Consider the following 13431-nt stretch of genomic DNA (forward strand, 5'->3'; position numbering starts at 1 on the left):
TTCTCATCACTAAATAGTTTTTTTTTTCTTCTTCTTTCGAGTAGATGTTGCATGTGTTACATAACAACTTTTCAATTATAAGGAAAACATTCTGAAGACGCCTCCTTAATCCTACATGGAGGCAATTGGAGGAGAGTTCCCACCTATTGGAGGAACAATTGGAGGAATGACCCCGCCTACTGGAGGAACAATCGGAGGAATGATCCCGCCTACTGGAGGAACAATCGGAGGAATGGCCCCGCCTACTGGAAGAGTGTTCCCGCCTATTGGAGGAAGAATCGGAGGAATGATTCGGCCTACTGGAGGAACAATCGGAGGAATGACCCCGCCTACTGGAGGAACAATTGGAGGAATGACCCCACCTACTGGAGGAACAATTGGAGGAATGACCCCACCTACTGGAGGAACAATAGGAGGAATGATCCCGCCTACTGGAGGAACAATCGGAGGAATGACCCCGCCTATTGGAGGAATGATCCCACCTACTGGAGGAAAAATCGGAGGAATGACTGGAGGAATAATCGGAGGAATGAGCCCACCTACTGGAGGAACAATCGGAGGAAGAATTTGACCACTTGTGAACTGCAAAGCAACAAAAATAATTAATAACATTGGAATTGAGAAAGCAATTTTGGAGATTGAAACCATCTTCCTTGAGAAATTGAGAAATGATATATTTGTATTGAAACATATATGATCTACTTCTTGTTATATATAGCGACGAACATGATGAAGAAGAATATTTTTTCCATTAAAAATTACAAATATTAATTAGTTTTTTTTCTTCATATTAATTAGCTATTTGACCATATAGGTGGTATACTAATTAGATATTTGACCATATAGGTGGTATAGTAAATAAGAATATTGTTTTTTTATACGAAGAATATTGTTGTTAATAGTAAAAATAATAATAATAAAAAAGAAGTTTTAGAGTTGGTCAAAAAAATTGACTATACTTGACTAAATCTAATATATATATATATATAAAGAATTTAATAGTGGTGGGTTGACGGTTCAAAACAACTTTACACACAATTAATTAAAACATTTTAAAATTACACGTAAATTAAAAACATTATTTGATGTGACGATTATAAATGTTTTGATCAGTTGTGTATGCAAAGTTTTTCTGGACCTCCTTCAAAATAAAAATCAGACACCATCAACCCACCATATATATATATATATATATATATGGGTTTGCTAGGATACACCCACTAGTTTTTATTAAGGTGTGTTTTAGTAAAGATATAACTAAAAAGTTGTTGAATACACCTTAAGGTGAATGTTGATAAAACACACCTTCTGAAAAATAAGTGGGTGTATGTTAGCAACTCCTATAATCATTTGCTAGGATGCACCCACTTATTTTTTAGAATGTGTGTTTTAGGAAATTATAACTAAAAAGTAGTTAAATACACTCATTCCCACATTAAAACTAATGAGTGTGTTCTAGCAAATTCCATATATATATATAGAGAGAGAGAGACACACATTAGATTAGATTTCGATCCTTTTAATATGCATCCACTCTTCTAGTGGTTTGACTGTACCTATTTTGAGTTTGTGACCCTTGTTCTAATGCATAGTAGTTGGCATTAAATGTAGAGGGAGTATGAATTCAAATGCAACACACTTAGTACGTAATTGGAAGGGTGTTGGTTTGAAAGGTTGAAGACAATAAACCCAAGTTTGAATGGTTGATGAAGATGAATGGAAGAGTGGTTGAATGAAGGATGAACCCAGATTTGAAAGAAGGAAAGAAAAAAAAAGAAAAAAAAATTGGAGAGGGATTGAATTGAAGGGAATAATCAAAATAACTTGATGATTTAAAATGTAAAATGTCATTAATTTAAGTGGGATGAATATACAAATAATAAAAGTCATATGCTAAATCCGTAAAACATAACAACAAGTGTGACTCTTATAGTTGTTTAAGTTCAACCATGGTGAAAAATTACATATAAATTGAACAAGATCAGGTGTATAACATCATTCAATCAAAGTTATATTTTTATATTTTTACCACAGAAATCGATGTTCAAAGAAAATAAATTTGAACTTTAATAAATATATGTTTGTTTTTAAAATATATCAAATTTTCATTTTAGTCACCCTAAAAATTTGCTCTCACATTTAGTCCCCCTAAAACAAAAATTTGGTCAACCGGCAATGCTGAAATTGTTAGGTTGGATGCCTTGACTCAGGTTTGAACCTGAATACTTGCAATGTGTGTGTGAGGTTCTCTTTTTGAAGATATGACCAAACAATGCATCTGAATTCCGTCTAATTTCCTTTTTATACCTTTTTGTACTTTTTTTTTGTTGAACAATCTATACCTTTTTGTACTTGATTGTAGTGTTTCATTTAAATGAAGCAATTGTGTCAATCAAATAAAGATCAACTTAACCTGATAAAATGAAGGAAAAAGATATATAAACACACCAATGTCATACACCCTCTCATACCACTCTTGATGTGGCATCATTTGAGTTGCTGGAAATTGATTTTAATTTAATTTAAAAATAAAAGAAAACAAAAGTAAATTAAAATGAAAATGAGTTATGATACACGTACCAACATATGTGGCACACCTCTTCTATACACCCTTTATGTAGCATTTTTTATTAATTAAATTGGGGGTAATTTTGTCCAACAACAGAAAATAGGGGTAATTTTGTAATAGACACAAACATGTCACTTCTCCCTTCTGCTCCCTTTTCTTCTCTGCTGACTTCTCCTCCGCCACCATCCACCTCCACCGACACTTTCCGGTGACGACGATTTCGATGATGGAGAAGCTGAAGATGCAACGAGGACGGAACCAAATAACAACCACTCTCTCTTTCTCCCGTTACAACGTTTTTTCACTATTTATGGCGTCAAAACAATCAGATTTGCGTCACCATCCCATCGTCGACATCAAACACTCATATATGCTCCACCACACCAACTTCGACGTCAAAACACGGCCCACCGTCGTCACTCGTCGTCCTTCAAAAACACTTAGATCTACCACAATGGTTTTGATGGTGGTGTTTTAGAGGTGACAACAATGACAAAAAAAAAACAGAGACGGTGGAGAGAGGGTGGTTGGAATAAGGTCGGAGGACAGTAGAGGTGGCGGAAGTGTGAGTGGAAGAAAGAAGAGAGAGAGAAAGAGAAAGAAATGATGGGAGGGGGGCTGGAATTAGAACGGAAAAGAGAAAATGCAGGGAAGGACTTATTAATTTTTCATTGGAAAAAGATATATAAACACACCAATGTCATACACCCTCTCATACCACTCTTGATGTGGCATCATTTGAGTTGCTAGAAATTGATTTTAATTTAATTTAAAAATAAAAGAAAACAAAAGTAAATTAAAATGAAAACAAAAGTAAACCCTAAACCAACATAAACAGTTCAGTTTTTATTAGTGCGGTCGGTCCAGTTTTACAATTTTTTTGAATACCTACATGCTTTAGTATCCTACTTGTACTAACATAATATAATTATTTAGAAGGTAGAGTTTCTTTCTTGAGTTAGTTACTTTGTGTTTTTGTGGTAATTGTAGTAAATGTCAAAACTTGTACAAAATGTCATATAATATTACTATTTAAATTTAGATTTTATAATATTATTTGTTCTGTGAAGGTTCGATAGAATAAAATAAAAAAAATGTGGTCTCAAATTAGTTTGGTTAAACAGCATACAGAAAATATCAATTTTTCACCTTTACGCACATCGGGTGTAACCGATGTGAAAAGTCATTTTCACTCCTTTTTTTGTAGTAGGGATGATGCACAAATTTAATATTTGAAACCCCCTCTAAAAAATACAATTAAAACTCTTAAATTTTATAGTGTGTGTTTGGTTTGAAACCTCCCAAATAAAATTATAACTTTTTCGACAATTTATATATTAATTATGAATTTTTAAGGCTTTAAAAACTCAAAAACCAAAACAAAATACCTCGACATAGAAATTGAATTTTGAGCTGATTTTTTTAGAGACCTCTATAAAAATATATAAAAAGAATTTGTAAATTTTCATAGCATTCCGGAGACGCTTCAATTTATTTTGATTTTTCAACCAATTGTTTAAAATCGTAATTTTGTTCCAAGTAAGCACATACTCACGGATCAAGTTTCGTTCTCCGATTTTGTAGGACATTATCACAACTATCACCATAAAAATTTGGAGCTTTTAAACGAGCGACGAGTTAATTATGAATTTTTTTAAAAAAAATTATAATGGTGGAGGACAAAAGTTCATAGTTAAGTTGTCTTTCGTTTAAAAACTCCAATTTTTCAGGGTAGAGGTTGTCATGATGTTATAAACACATGCCTAAAAAATTTGGAAACAAAGTTTGACTCGCGATTATATGCTTACTCAAAATAAAATCTAGGAACGAAATTTTGAACATTTTAGTTGTAAAATCAAAATAAATTGAGGCATCTACATAAATATGTATGAAATTGTAGTTTCTTTCAATGTATTATTGTAGAGGTCTATGAAAAAAAATTAGCCCAAAATTTAGTTTTTTTTTTATAACCCAAAAATTAGTTTCTAGATCGTAGTTTTTGTTATTTTCGTTTTAAAATGTTTGATGGTTTAAAAATGTCTAAATTAAATTTTTGTCCCATAACTATTTAATTAGTATCGTTTTGGTCCTTAATTAAAATTTGATTTATTTTGGTATCTTAACTTTCTCTCTGTTGCACATTTTGGTCTTTTACGTTAGGGTTTCTTCCTGTTAAGATACCAAAATAAATCAAATTTTAATTAAGGGACCAAAGCGATACTATTTAAATAGTTAAGGAACCAAAAACATAATTTAACCTTTAAAAATTCATAAATAAGGGAATTTCTACGGTACACTCACAAAGTGAGGTGTACCGGTACTCTTGCTTCATAATTTTATGAATTAACGATAATTTTTTATGTAATAAATAGCTATTTGTCAATATTTATATTTTATAGAACATCATTTCATAAGAAAAAACATTATTTCATTGTTTATAAGAATCATATAATTTTTTTTACATATTATCATAAAAAATAATGAATGTTCTCAATTATGAGTGATAAAAATTCAAAAATAAATAATTTTATTTTGTTGACACTTTTGATGAATAAGATTTTGTTATTATAATTATAAAAAAATAATATTTTTTTTCAAAAAAATAACTCATTTAACTGTTAATTTAAAGAGTAAGTGTACCGGTACACTCAAATATATTGGGTGTACCATAGAATTTGCCCATAAATAATCCGTCTTTATCGGAAAATTTCAAATTTAATACGAAGTTGACTATTGACTACTATGCAAAATAATATTTTGGTGAAATCATTAGTTATTTTTATTATTGTTATTACTATTAATATTTGTAATTGCAAAAAAAAATAAAAATACTCCCTTCGTCAAGATCTACACTATATATAACAAGAACCTAACCATATGTTTCAGCGTCATTTTATCAAATATAATAGAGAATCAATATGGTTTTAGCGTCCAATGTTACTAACAATTTTTGTTGTTTTGCAGTTCAAGGATGTTGAAAGCTTTAAGCCTTTTCCTACCACAGTACATGTGAGTATTACCAACAACTTCACCAACTCTCTTCAAGTTGATGTTCATTGTAAAGATAATCATGACGATTTTGGGAATAAAACACTAAAATATAAGGAAGTTTACAGCTTCAGTTTTAAGACTACCTTTCTTCTACCAAATAAATTATACTTTTGTAGTGTTTCATGGATTCATGGATTTAAATATTTTGTCGTTTATGATCAAAAACGAGATGACGACGATTGCGAGAAAGAATGTCCTTGGGCGATAAATGAATATGGACCGTGTAAGGAGAAGCCAGGAAATGTTATAGAATGTTATCAGTATAATTTCTATTCATTTTCCTTCTTTCATTTTACTTCGATGTAAAAAATATTTCTGAATGCACTTTAAGCTTTATTATCCGACAAAAGTTAAATTGTTTAAACGTGAATATGTTATCTATCATAACATCTATGAGCTTCCATTTTTCTTCTCCTTCATTTTATTTCTTTTGTTCCTAACCCGAGCAGATTCCACTTTCTTTGTTTTTTTTTTATTTTTTATTATTTCATGACCATCGCTTAATAGTGACTAATCTCCGTTAGAGAACTTGTTGGACACATAATGTAGATTCTCCTCTTTCAATCAGATTTTTTATTCCATAGTATAAAACATAATAGTGTATATTAAATAGGCGGATCTTCGACATAGCGATAGTCGATAGAAGATTTTTTTGGAGAGAGATTGATGAGAGGAGGAAAATCAGTTTTACAAAGGAGGTGAAATTGTAGAGAGAACTAATGGGATGGCTTTGTTCTATGTTCTAGACTACAAAAGAGAAAAAGCACAACTCTAGAGAGATTCAGGTCCCCACGACACTCTCTAGATGATCAAACCAAAGATTTCCCATGATAAGGGCGTCAAAGAAGGTGCATCCATAGGCATTCATAATGATCATCTCAATCAGATGATGAACGAGCCCCACAAGGCCTTTCACTAGAAGAATCAGAGAGACTTGAAACCCTTTGGGATTAGAGAAACCTCCCTAGATGGAGACATATGACGGGACCACAAATCCCAACGAAACAAATCGAAAGCATCAAGGGAGTGTTCAACGAACACATCGAAAACATCAAGGCAAGTGTAAACTTTTTGCCACCACACTTTGAAAGGGAGCAATGGCGTAATACAAGAGTTTCATAAGGGAATTGATTGATTCCTAGAAAGATGTATGTTGCAGTTTGCTGCTTATTTCACAACTTCGAGGCGACAACCCGAAACAGTTGTTAACTTGGAAGCCATCGTGCAGAAAAAATCCAAGCATCTCAGAGACTATATTGAGAGGTTCAATTCCAGGTAGGGGACAAAAAGATAAAGATCTACTTACTTGAAAAATGTCTCGACCATGAATCAATTTTAGCAAAACCGTCGATGTTGGTGAGCTTCGCTCGCTCAAAAAGTTCTTAAACCTTGACAATATCTACAAAAGATATAAGGAGAAATTGTATGTGACAACTTCAACAAAACAAGGAAGGATAATTTATAAGTTGAATCCTCTCGGTGTCTAGGGACAAAATCCTGGATGAATATGCCTCTGCGCACTTCAAGGAAGCTGGTATCAAAATTCATAAAACAACAACACCCAAAACAAGTGTAGACAAGAGAAAGTATTAGTTCTGCAAAAGTCATGGTCATACAACCGAAGATTGTATCCATATCAAAGATGCAATTGAAATCGTCATACAATAAGGAAAGCTGAGACAATAGACCAAGAAGATTCCATATTATCCAAATTCGAAGAAGACAAACAAAGGGACCAATCAAAGGTGCGGAACACAACAAAGTCCTCGAAGTTTCTATAGAGATCACCCGACGGAGACATTGAAGTTGTAAGGAGGTGCTTAATAGAAGCTAACAAAAATCAAAGCACTATCTCTATTCCAAAAAACCCTTAAAGGGTTAAGGGAAAGTTATCACGAGCACCATTGATTCTAACATGGTGGAGCGGAGCTCTGGGTTCAACAATATGGACCTAAAAGAGCAAAAAGTGAAGGATATACTTGAAGGTAAGAAAAACACAAGAAGGGAGGTTGAATTGTGTTGGCTTTTCTAAACTTTTTCTAAGTGTTTAAACTGATTAGGGTCTGAAGCTTCAGTTCAGAGTTTGAAATAGTGTTATGAATGCAGTGGTTTAAACACAAACACAAAGAGATAGAAAGAAAAGACAGTCACAAAGCAGTTTATGTTAGTTCCTTTCATAAACCGAGAGTAGTGTAGTCCCCTTTAACTTTTTAAAAAACATTTCATAGTGTCCGTAATTTAAAAATGAAAAGTGAACCCTCCCCTCCTAAACCCTCCATCCAAACAAACCCTCAATTACACTGAATTCTCTTAGAGTGTGTTTGGATGAGGTAATTGAGAAATTTTAAAGAATTTAGAATTCTAGGCAATTTAAATGATTCCATTAAATTACTTTCATTTCTCAATTCTTTTGTTTGGATGAAGTAATAAAAAAATTCATTGTCATCATTTTTGGGCAACTTTTATAAATTTTAATTTTTTTGGGCCAAATTTGAAAATTGAAATTAGGGGTCAAAATGTAAATTTCAAAAAATTGAGGGGTCAAATTATAATTTTCGAAAAATTTGAGGGACCAATTTGCAATTTTTTGGAAATTTTTTGGGTCAATTTGAAAATTTTTGGAAAATTTGAGGACCAAAATGTAAAATATGAAAAATAACAACAATGAAGAAATTTGAAATTCTTAGCTTTTAGGTGTCATTTAAAATTCTCTAAATTTAACTTGAACAAAATACTTCATAAATTTCCATCATTTTGAAAATACTTCAAATTATTATCCAAACAATGGAATTCACCCCAAAGTATTTGAATTCCCTTAAAACAATACATTCCCTCAAAACATTCCCCCATCCAAACACACTCTAAGAGAATTCAGTGTAATTTGCCGTATTCAAAAGTATCTAAAAATCGGAATATTGTAATTTGATGATTTTGGATTTTTCTTTTTTGAAATTCGATTTGAATTTTGGATTTTTTTAAAAATCGGACCAAACCGCATATATAAATGAAAATATATTCATTTTCAACATATTTCGTATGAACAAGAAAACAAACAAAAGACTACAAATATTATACACTTCAATGGCAAACATGCCAACAGTACAAACTAATCAATAAAACCACATATGCATTTAGTTGAAAGCAGAACATATCTTGCGGATTTCACCATCAACACCGGTCTTCACTCCAATGTTGCTCATCTTTACCATTGAATTTCCAAATTCAACATTAAATGTTAATCCAAGCAACCCTCTTAGACCCAAGTATCTTTGCACAAATGTCTTTGTGGAAGCATCATTCCACAATGCTTGATCAGATTGAAGAATTCCACGTCCGTTCCTCAGATTAGCATAGTAAGAATTATCAAATTTATTTTGACTTCCAGTATCCAATGCAATTCTGTTTGTAGCACCACTGTTTTGAGGACAAAGTGTTTGTAATTGTGAAAGAAATGAAGGGTCTATTGAAGGATCAGCTGCACCATTTGTAGTGAAGTTTCTCAATCTGTTGCTGAAGAATTGACATGCTGTTGTACCAATTGTATGTCCACCTATAATATATTCATAAAATATTAATTAATGTGATGCAACATCAATATGTAATTCTAGAGTGATAAATAAATTTCGAAAATATTTAGATCTCTTACCAACAAGGGTGACAAGGTCTTGAGTGTTAAGGCCTTTTGTTGCAAACTTTTGTTTCTGCTCATCAACAGAATCACCAGGAGCAGGCAAGTTATTGACATCAGAAGCCTGTGACACGCGTCCGTCTCTGCGCCCGGTAGGAACTTGCCAACTAAGACCACCACTCTACAATGCATACATAAATCAATTATAGGTCCATATTTCAACAAGTTAAGAACTTATTACACTAAGTAATATATTCAACTTATGTCAATTTTATAATTGATCGAATATTTTGAACTATTAAAAAGGTTGAATTATTAATATAAAAAAAAAATGAATATTGATCTTTAATTTTGACGGTTCTAATAGATTAATGACTAAATTCATGAACATAAAATTTATATTTGTGTAACTAATTAATTCAACATTTTTAGCAGTATCTCCTTTACTATCATTTGTACAATATATAGTTAAGTTAGTTAATTACCAGAACAACGGAATCACGAGCAGCAAGAGCAACGATATCAGCACAAGAGACAACACCGGGACATGCAGCCTCGAGTTTTGTCTTAGCATCCTCAATAACTTCAAAACCTCTTAAACCAAGGTTTGGAAATGCTGTTTTCTCGGTGCCTGAGCCGGCAACGAGAACAGAAGCGTCACAACCTTGGACAAAACAATCATGAAAGTGCATCCTAAGTAAACCAGGAGCTAAAGAAGAATCAGAGTTAACATGAGAAGCAACTGTGGATTTAACAATTGATTCTGCTTGAGAACATGTACTTGAATAGAATCCTACACGTGTCCCTTGGCCATACACTAATGTGTTTACAATACTAAAAACTAGTAAAAGAAACACAACCTTAAACAAACTACCCTCCATTTATATGATATTTTTGTAAAGGATTGCAAGAAGAGTTAAGCTTAATTATATGAATGGAATATATGTAGCTGTTTAAGACTTTAGGTGCATATAAAGAGTTTGTATGTAATGATTTTATTGTAGTGAAATGCAATATGCAATGCCATGCATGCTGTGCAGGTATTTATATGGAAAGGTTTGGACTTTTAGGGTCAAAAAGAAGAGAAATAGTAAACAAAGACTGCTGATATAGATACAAATTACTACAAGTGGTGTTGTGGGTGGAGGGCATGTATATAAATGATTTTTGGATATAATGGGCTGGGGTGGCCCTCTTAATTTGTCTTGAGGTGATTATATATGCATGCTAGCTAAAATACAATTAGTTTCCGCGTGAGACTTTTGGGGATGAATGTGTGTGTATGTATGAATGTCAAAAGTGCGGTATACTTTATCTTATAGTGACTTGAATGTGTCTAATCAAACGATACTTTGTTTGCCTAAAGATAATTGGATGAATGGGATAATATGATTGTAAGATAATGGAATTTTTGCGTTTCTCATTCATCCGAATAGAATATATATAACTGTTGTGTAACGTTTGGTCAACTATTTAATTATGATACAATATAATTAAGGGAAATAATTATAGCTAATTATGACAATATTTTATTATATCCCACCCTCACAGTCGAAGTGAGAGGTTCACGGACACTTAGACTGGTCCAAAAATCATCAAATAGAATGCGAGGAAGCCCTTTGGTGAAGATATCTGCAATCTGATGTCGAGAAGGAACATGAAGTACGCGTGCCTGACCACGAGCTACTTTTCCAGTACAAAGTGAATGTCCATTTCAATATGATTGGTACGTTGATGTTGCACAGGGTTACCAGAGAGATAGATGACACTAACATTGTCACAATACACCAAAGTGCCATGAGGAATAGGGAAATGAAGTTCCAGTAAAAGATTACGAATCCAACAAGACTCATATACAACATTAGCAACACCTCTATATTCAGCTTCAGCACTAGACTGAGAGAGAGTAGGTTGCCTTTTGGAAGACCAAGAGATAAGGTTGTCACCAAGAAAAACACAGTACTCAGATGTGGAACGTCTAGTGTCAGGACTGTTGGAACAAAATGTGTTTAGCAATAATAACCTTTAAGAGTTTTGATGATAACAAAGTATTAAAAATTGTCAATTGGATATGCTAATATTTGTTCGAGTGTACAGGACTATAGACAAAAATTTGACATCTTAAAAAGGTCTTGGAAGAACAAATAAAGAGCAAATACATCAACAAAAAGGGAAGCTTAAAGCGTCTGAAAAAAACTGCTCCTGAAGTTAAAATGCTCCTGAAGATAAAGTGCTCATGAAGTGATGACGTCATCAGAAACAAGTTCATCAGAAGCTGAGAATCACCAGAAGCTGGAGTTCATCAGGAGATGGAACTTAAAGCTTCAAAAGTTGTTTAAAGGATTCAAACTCATCTGAAGATTGCAGAAGACTGAAAAAGTATTACAACGGCTATTTTGAAAGGCATTGGATGCTAATTCTTCAAAGAGCGTTGACATAGTACGTTTGTACGAAGTGTACAACCACTATCTCCACTACTCTGTTTTGTCTCTGCTACAAGACAAGAAAAACAGCTCTGCCTGCAACAATGTTTCTTCTCAATGAGAATACATTTGAAATTGATCCTTCATAGGACAATAATCATATCAAGCAAAGGATCATTGGTGATTGATCAAAAGCTTCAAACGACTCTATTTTGAATGTGTTGGCAATTCAACGTCTCTTTCACACCTCTATATAAAGGAGTGAAGACTCAAAGTTTCATAAGAACAATACCAAGAATTAACTGAGGCAAAACTCTGCTGAAATTGTTCTACACTTCAAAGTTCACTTAGAATTTCTTATCAAAGCTCATATCTTAGGAATTCTTTAGTCTTTAGAGTCTGTATCTGATTTATATTGTGAACACCCTTGATTGTATATCAAGTGTTCAACCTCAAACATTTTTCTTGTAATTCTATTTAAATTAAGAAGTCTCTTGCAGTTGTGTTTGAGCAATAGAAGTCTCTTGATTGTGTTCAGGAGCATAGGAAGTCTCTTGCAGTTGTGCTTGAGGATTTGAAGTCTCTTACTAAGTTTAGTAGTGAACAATTGTAATCAGATATTACATAGTGAACTCTCCTTTGAAGTGCAAGGGGGGACAGGACTGACTTCCGGTTTGTGGAAGGAACTTGTATAAATTGCTTGTGTCTTTCTTCTCTCTTCCTCTCTCTGTTTTATCCGCTGCAATTAGTCTGAACATCTCTTCAGAAGTAGAACTCTATCTGCTTCTGACTTGTATTTTCAGTTAGGAGAAAAAGAAGAAAAAGCCAAGACAATGCAACCCCCCTTCTTGTGTTTTTCTCACCTTCAAGGACATTCATCCCAATCAGCGTCGGTGTATGAGATAAGCATTGTGATGGGAGGTGGTGGTAAATGTAATTCAAAATGTATGATACCTTGAACATAACGGAGAATGCGCTTGAGAGCAAGCATGTGTTATGTGTTGGGTGCATGTGGAAACAAACTTGCTGAATCGCATAAGAGATGTCGAGTCTAGTAAAGGTGAGGTATTATAAGGCTCTTGCAAGACTGTCATAGGGAGAAGGATCATCATAACGAAAATATGTATTATTTTTACATATTCACCTTTACAAAAAAAAAAAAAAATTAGTTTTGTCAAAAAAATATATTTTTTTTAGTTGTCTTATGCATTATTTTTTTGGTTGTCTCTACTATATTCACCCTTACAATTATTGATATTGATATCGTATGAATGTGAGAGAGAGAGAGTTTTTGTTTTTTAATGGTAAATTGAATAGGGGTATTCTTATAAGAAAAATACGTGTGAAACTTAAAGAAAAAAATATTATATCAAGGAACAAAGAAAAAGTGAAAAATGATCTTATAAATGTTATTAACGGTAACCAAGAGTATTACAAGAATTAGAGGCTTGCAATTAACAGAGAGTATAGAGAAATAATTTTGAAACTTTTTCCAACTGATAAAAAGATTTCATTCGAGATTAGAATTAAGACATATATTCGATCCCCAAAAAAAATTAAGCTAACTCAACCACTTCTAACAAAGATCCGAGTTCAAATTCCACCGTCAATGTGAAGATCATATATGTAAATAATACGTAAGAATACAAGAAATATGTCAATTTGTCGGGAATTTTGACAGCAAATTTGTTAGGAAAAATGTCAAGGATAACCCCTGACATATAACACAGGGGTTTGCACCTCGCATATTGACAAAATCC

General features: G+C 32.9%; 1 protein-coding gene across 1 annotated transcript; it reads right to left on the reverse strand.

The window, feature by feature from the left end:
* Positions 1–8617: 8617 nt before the first annotated feature.
* LOC11421602 (cationic peroxidase 2) lies at positions 8618–10280 on the reverse strand. The gene is made up of 3 exons (XM_003593139.4): positions 9734–10280; positions 9267–9429; positions 8618–9170 (listed from the first exon to the last, which is right to left on the reverse strand). The coding sequence occupies exons 1-3, from the start codon at positions 10127–10129 to the stop codon at positions 8752–8754; spliced, it is 978 nt and encodes a 325-aa protein (XP_003593187.1). The 5' UTR covers positions 10130–10280; the 3' UTR covers positions 8618–8751.
* Between the last annotated feature and the right edge of the window lie 3151 nt (positions 10281–13431).

Source organism: Medicago truncatula, chromosome 2 (assembly GCF_003473485.1).
Source record: "Medicago truncatula cultivar Jemalong A17 chromosome 2, MtrunA17r5.0-ANR, whole genome shotgun sequence".
NCBI classification, from domain to species: Eukaryota; Viridiplantae; Streptophyta; class Magnoliopsida; order Fabales; family Fabaceae; genus Medicago; species Medicago truncatula.

Bases quoted from the DNA above. Each gene is read 5' to 3' on its own strand.
- LOC11421602 (XM_003593139.4), bottom strand. From the start codon at position 10,129: ATGGAGGGTAGTTTGTTTAAGGTTGTGTTTCTTTTACTAGTTTTTAGT. The intron at 9,430-9,733 runs GTAATTAACTAA...TATGCATTGTAG, and splicing joins CTCGTGATTCCGTTGTTCTG to AGTGGTGGTCTTAGTTGGCA. The intron at 9,171-9,266 runs GTAAGAGATCTA...AATATATTATAG, and splicing joins AGACCTTGTCACCCTTGTTG to GTGGACATACAATTGGTACA.